The 7,005-nt window shown below is 44.2% G+C and overlaps 2 protein-coding genes across 2 annotated transcripts; one reads left to right on the plus strand and one right to left on the minus strand.

Annotated features, from left to right (window-relative positions):
• Positions 1-260: 260 nt before the first annotated feature.
• Positions 261-764, plus strand: LOC110106786 (uncharacterized mitochondrial protein AtMg00810-like). The gene has a single exon (XM_020836801.1). The coding sequence runs from the start codon at positions 261-263 to the stop codon at positions 762-764; it is 504 nt and encodes a 167-aa protein (XP_020692460.1).
• A 2,593-nt stretch (positions 765-3,357) lies between these two features.
• LOC110106802 lies at positions 3,358-5,893 on the minus strand. The gene has a single exon (XM_020836816.2). The coding sequence runs from the start codon at positions 5,649-5,651 to the stop codon at positions 3,429-3,431; it is 2,223 nt and encodes a 740-aa protein (XP_020692475.1). The 5' UTR covers positions 5,652-5,893; the 3' UTR covers positions 3,358-3,428.
• Between the last annotated feature and the right edge of the window lie 1,112 nt (positions 5,894-7,005).

The following is a 7,005-nucleotide window of genomic DNA, read 5'->3' on the forward strand; positions in this document are numbered from 1 at the left end:
GGGTTTCAACAAAGCCAAGCGGACCCGTCTCTCCTGCTGTTGCACCGGGATCAACTTCAAATTTATCTACTCGTCTATGTGGATGATATCCTAATCATCGGCAACAGTAACCAAGCAATGATTGATCTTGTTGATCAATTAAAATCTAAATTCACTATGAAGGATTTAGGTGCAGCACACTAATTCTTAGGCATTAAAATTGACTCCAATCCAGATACGTATTTTCTTTCCCAATCTCTTTAGCCAACTCAATTGTGCAAATGGCCGGATTGCAGAAATGCAATTCTGTCGCTAAACCATCTTTTTCAAAACCCATTGTAACAGCAACTGATGATCACCCGTGCTTTGACGCTACACTGTACAGGCGTATCATAGGCTCTTTACAATATTTAACATTGACTCGCCCGGACATTGCTTACGCGGTCAATGTTCTCTTGCAACACATGCACGATCCAGCTCCTCAACACACTCTAATGCTCAAGAAACTATTAAGATATATCAAAGGCTCGACGGACTTTGGTATACCCCAACTACGAACCTTTTCGGATGCCGACTGGGCATCAGATTCAGTGACCAGGAAATCCACGTCTGGTTATTTCACATTTCTGGGCAATACATTAGTCTCCTGGACAGTCAAAAAGCAATCCACCGTCTCCCGCTCATCCACGGAATCGGAATACAGGGCATTGGCAGCGGCCACGACGGACACGCTATGGATCAGACGATTACTTTTGGACTTCCGCATCAACCTGTCCAACCGGTAGACATATTCTGTGACAACATGTCCACCATAGCATTGGAAAATAATCCTATTTTTCATGCTAGAACAAAGCATATCGAAATTGATCAGAGGTTCGTTCGTGATCATATACAGCAAAAACACATAAGACTGCTACCAGTTAGCACGATAGATCAACTTGTTGATATACTCACAAAACCGTAATCTACTACTCGGTTCAAAGATCTCCACTCCAAACTGGCTGTTGGTAACCACTCGTCAGCTTGCGGGGGAATGTTAGAGCAGCCAACATAAATGAATAATCTTGTTCACCAATTACAACCTTACACGTGTACCTACTATCTACTCAATACTATATATTTGACATTGTTGTAACGGAACAGGGTAATGAAATACAATTACTTCTATATGCTTTCTATTACCTGTCTTCTACCTTTCCCTTTCTTTGGTTTCTTCAAAACTATCACATAATTTGTTCACTTATAAACTCCGCTTCTATAGTATAGTCACCTCATTGCGAGGATTTGTTTCATGGCTCAGCATGACCAAGTAGTAAATTAAGAGCTTTCGCCCCTCGCCATCATACCACACTAAGAGAAATAAAGTACACGATTCTAGCAAATTGATTTTCGTTCTCCCCTCACCAAATAACAATAATAATACACCCTTAACAACATCCGAACGTAACCCGGCCCAATCCCTGTCATTTCGTCGAACAGTTTCAGCAGAACTGGCACACACGCCATTTATGAATCAAGGGTAGTGGATTCCATCCTCCCCTCCAGCATAAAACTCCATAGCCTACCTTGTCTTGCAGTCACTGTCGCCTTCAATTCCGAAAAAGAGGAACTCGAAAAAAAGCTAAAGTTAAAGAAAGGACGTATATATACTCGTAAAGCTCTGATCTCATCTCATCACTTCATACACTCCTCCTTCTTCTTCTTCGTGCGCTGTTCTCAGCTAACCAGTTCAATCATCTTCTACTTCTCCTCCACTACTCACTACCTCAACTTCTCTCCCAACTCCATTTCCGGCTTTTAAAACTCTTTTCTTGGATTTCATATCAATATAGGCGTTGGTTTATATTCATATATGGCTTTTTTGAACAGAGGAATTGAGCTTTTTATTAATGCATGGTGGGGTCATTGTTCTACAGTCTAAAGTGTCAAAAGTGGCTAAAAAGACTACTGTGCTCCATCTCCAGCAATAAATTTTACAGAAATCTGAGTACGATGCCGAGTCGTTCAGGTTGCTTTCGAGTACTATAGACGGGAAGCAAGTGAAGGAATCAACATGGCTACGCATGAAAAGCTTTATCGGCAATCTCCGGTGATATATGCCAATCAACTCCGCCACGTGATGGTCGGACGTTAGTCAGTCACGCGTTGCTACTGTAGTAGCTACGTCTTGCTCTTTGCATGAGGATGAGAACAAGGGCGAATTCATGAAAATCTTTGAACCTCTATTAAATATTCATAACGTTAGATACATATTACATGGGTATGGTTTTCCATTTTCTTATGAAAATTTGAAGCATTTATTTGCGACAGCTGAAAAAACTAAGCTTGAACTCTCTGATCTGCTAATGTTTCACTATCTAGATAAAAGTATATTAAAAATATATATTTTTAATTTCTTACCCTCATTTATTATTTGGATCAATTAAAATAAAAGTGAACGTAACTTTGATACATTTTTATCAATTCACATAAGCAATGGTTTTATTTGGGATGACATTTTTACTACTTCTTAAAACAATTTTTTAGTATAAAATTAAAAATTTGTATTAGAATATTGCTTTAAGAAACAGTAATAAAGCTACCCAACCGAAACCTAAGACATTTGTTTGAGAAGGTTTTTTGACTGTTTCTTAAAACAACTTTCTAGTACAAATATTAAAATTTAGCACTAGAAGCTGCTTTAAGAAGTAGTAAGAAAGCCTTGTCATTATTTTTGTGTTAAAAAAATATATTATAAACTATTTTAAAACACAATAAGATAACTGTACCAACGAAGCCTAAATATTTGAAGTGTAAATTTATTTTTATAAGTGTACAATTAGTTAAAAAAATTAGGTCAATAAAATATTACTCTTGAAAATAAGTATTTCTTTTATAAAATATTAAATTATTTAATTTTGCAAAATATAAATATATATTCTATAGTAAAAAAAAAATTATGCTTTATATTATTGACATTTTCATAATAGTTGTTTAGATTAAGATGATGCAATTAGCTTCAAAGTATCCCTTTGACTCTTGATAAGAAGAGATAACAATCATAACAAAAAATAAAGCAACCATATATATTAAGAGCTCGTTTATTGAAATTAAAAGTCATAATTGAAACCAGACTTTATGTTTTATCTTTTAATCTAAGATTTTATTTGAGATAATTTTCTTACTGATTTTTTTAAAAAAATTTGAATTAAAATTTCCATTACAAAGAAGCCTAAGAATCCTCGATCTGAAATCCATGCAACTGGACATCTGATTCCTGAAATAAAAAACCCGAGCTCTTTGCCAATTCAGATTAACAACAATAACAAGCAATGAGAGATGAATCCATACAAAGAATCCAAGCAAAATACTAAAACCGATCGAATCCTAAAAGATGGATACAAGTAAGAAATCTAATCTAAGATAAAAAAAAGGAACATTTAAATTTGAAAAATAAAATAAAATAAAAATTACACTGAAGAAGCCTCCGCAGAGACATCCTCCTCTTCGCCGAAGATCTCGGGATCTTTCTCCTCGTTCGAGAAGCTTCTCCTCTCAAACCTCGCATGTGTCGCCACAAACACCATCTTCTCCACCCGCTCGGCTGCCGCGGGCGACCCCCGCCCCAGTCGGAGCAGCGATGTGCTGCACCGAACACGGTATGCCGTGCAATGAAGGAAAATAAGCCGCACCGCCACTTTTCCTAACAACCGGAACTCACTTAGGCATGTCTCCCACACCAATCTGCTGCTCTGCGGGTTCGCCACCTTCATCTTACCCGTCGCCGGATCAAGATGCTTCACCTGGACGGCCTGGGCGTAGAGCGGGTCGAGTCCCTCCGTCCTCCATTTCATCAACTCCATTAAAGCAATGTGAGCTTCCTCTCGCGACACCAGTCGCGTTATCAAACGATCGACGTCTTTCTCCTGATCCGGCGTCAGGTATTTGAACGGTGGGAGGTATTTGCCGCTTGCATCCTTGGTTAGATACAATGGGTCCAATATGAACGCCGCCGACCAAGCCGGGTGGTAGTTCTTCTTGAACCGCCGCTCGACGACATGGTCGACAGTGTCGTCTTCTACATTGAACTTTGCGCGCCAGTCCTTTACTTTGGCCCTTAATTCATTCCATATAGGCAGGCATCGGCCAACCGCTGGCCGCTCGGCCTCCATTTCGTCACTCATTGTCTTTACAAGATTCACAAGCGAGCGAATCGCTTCCAATTCTGTCCAAAACCGAACATTTCCGATCATCTCAGTAAACTCTCTTGCAGTCGGGTCATCCATGCAGAGTAGCTTGAATTCATTTTCAAGTATTGCAGATTGAAGAGAATGGGAGGAATTAGTTACATCTTCCAGCATTGCGAACACGGAGTCAATATTGTTGCTTGAAGGGGGAGGGGAATGAAGGAGGTAGTTGTGGTTGAGATTTTGGAGCTGATGTTTGTGGAGCAGGGCACGAGCTAATGAGTGCGAGTTGAAGAATGCTGAGAGACGGGAACAATTGGCCGCAATGGAACGGAAAAGGGGGAGATCGCGGGCGAAGTCTTTGATCAGGCTATGGAATCCTTGGAGCTGACAATGGAGGTTCACCATCCATTTGTGCTCTGTCTCGATGCGCCGAAGGGCTTTGGACTTGAATCTGTCGGCGACGATGCCGACGCACCGTCCGCTGTTGTCTTCGTCGGTGATGCTTGCCATGGCGGTGAGGAGGACTTCCTCAGCGTAATCAGAGGGAGCGCGAGCAGAGATAAGCATCACGCGGTGGACGGCGGTGGTTCCATTTGGAAGGTTCACCGCGAGGCTGATCAAGCTCTGGGTGTCTTCGGTGTCTGAGTTCCATCCGGCGGATTCAAGCTGGAAGAAGACAGCGTCGCGGGCTCGAGCGTCGGAATCCGCACGCGCTTCGCGGAAGCGGGAGTCGAGGAGCGGGCCGGTGATGCGGCGTGGGGAGAGGGTCGGGAGGCCAATTTGGTGGAGGAAAGATTGGAGCTTTGGATGAGATAGGGAGGAAGGAGAGGCGGCACCGGCGGATTCGAGGAACCAATCGGTGAGGAGGGAGAGAGCAGCATCGGACAAGGGTTTGGGGAGGGCGGGGCGGGGTGAGGCTTTTGGGCTCTTCAGCCGCTTCACGCTGTCTTCAAGCATGGCGAGCGCATCGATGTCCTCCCGTCCACCGGAAAAAAGCAATCGCTGGTGCGGAGCGGGGAGAGCAGGCGGAGGCGGAGGCTGAGGTGGTGGGGTTGGTGAGGAAGAGAAGGCGGGCTCCGCGGTAGAAGGATCAACCAAGGCAAGATAAGAGGTTCTAGCTGGAGCGGAAGATGGAGAAGTGCGTTTGCCGTACGGGGGAAGTGACGAGATGGGTCTCGGGGCAGAGGAGGAGGCGACCGCTGCAGCGGACGAAAAGTTTTGGCAAGTACCGCGCTTGAGGTGCTCGGAGGCAGTGCGAGACGGATTAGAGGCGGAAAAGATGGCGTTGCATAGTGAGCAGCGGAGCTTGACCGCCTTAGGGAGCGCGGAGTCGGAGCCATGGACGAGCAAAGGCTCCAGGTTAGCCCAATACCACGCCCCTTTCCCCTTCAACGCCTTTGTCCGTACTGCCACGAGAGCGTCATACCTCTTAGTCACAGCCCTCACCGTCGCCTCAGCCGCCTCTGCCGACAGCGTCGTCCCCGGCGAGTTCTCACCCGCCATCGACAAAAGCTTTTCTTAGCTTGAAGATAGTTCAGTTACAGTTAGTCCGATCCTTGTAAAAGTTTCTCTTTTTTTCCACTCCTTTCATCTCCGGCATTTAAGGGGAGCTGTTGCCCGGTGGCGGCCGAAGATGTGCAGCATCCTGACCGTCCATGCCGGCAATCGGCGGTGACCGTGGGCTGGAAATCCACCAGGCCAGTCTCGGTTATTCCACCGTTGGGTTGCTAGAGAAAGAGACTGGAGAGAGAACGGATTGCAACAAAGAAGTTGAGGCTCGAGAACTTGGGAAAGCTTTATATCTGATCCCTCTCCTGTTCTCTGTTTCTTTTACGTTCTCTCCACTTGATTGCTTTTGTTTTCTGAGGGGACTTTTTCTTCTCTGTGGTCGCAGTGCTTTTAGGGCTAAAATATAAATTCTTGGGTTTGAATTAGGAGATTGGAAAAGGATTGGGCAATCTCTAGATTCTCTCGGACGACGCTGATTGGGAAGATTGGAGCTATCTCGGTTCTCCATGAACCCTGACTGTCATGGGAGGATTTGAGCGCTCTTTTGAAACAATATTTATTATTAATAAATAACGAGAGAGCAATGGAAATATATAAGATAAAATTTGATTGATGGGTAATGGTGTAATATTATAATCATATTAACTTATTTTGTATATCTATTTTTTTCTTTTTCTTTAAAAGCATATTCAAGATCTGGGGGTGTCAAAATATAATCCGATATGAACACGAATTATAATTATATTAACTTATTTTGTGTATATATATATATTTTTAAAAATCATGTTTAAGATCTAGGGGTGTCAAAATTTACCTGATCCGAACCCGACCCTAAAAAATCTGGGTTCGGGTCAACTTGTTCGCCATACGGGTCAGGTTCGGATTCGAGATTTCATATCGTTTCTAAAATTTGGTTGGGCTGACCCGCTAACCCAATTTTACCCTCCATCAACCTGCATTCGCGTAGGGTGTCTCTGACCCCGCATGTGGCAACAACATGCCTCGGCCGGACGGCCAGTCGACCTTGACTCGCATCAGCGGTCCGCGGAGTCCGTCAGTTCCGCACGCTAGCAGCTGGCTTCGTGTAGCCACTCTCCTCGCTGGCCCTCACACATGCTGACCAGTGGTCAAGCTGGACAAGCAGGTCCTCGCTATCGCGGACCTCATCCGAGTAGCACCACGTGCTGGCCTTGCCCGTCATGCCTACCACGTGTCCGCGCCAGCCACATGAAACTGCCCTTTGGGTTCGCATTTTACAAACGGGTCGTGTGTTGGGTCGGGTCAACTCAATAACCTGCGCGGGTTGGGTTCAGATTGAAAAACTTGACCCATTTGCAAAATAGGTCGA

Source organism: Dendrobium catenatum, unplaced genomic scaffold (assembly GCF_001605985.2).
Source record: "Dendrobium catenatum unplaced genomic scaffold, ASM160598v2 fragScaff_scaffold_1656, whole genome shotgun sequence".
Classification (NCBI taxonomy): domain Eukaryota; kingdom Viridiplantae; phylum Streptophyta; class Magnoliopsida; order Asparagales; family Orchidaceae; genus Dendrobium; species Dendrobium catenatum.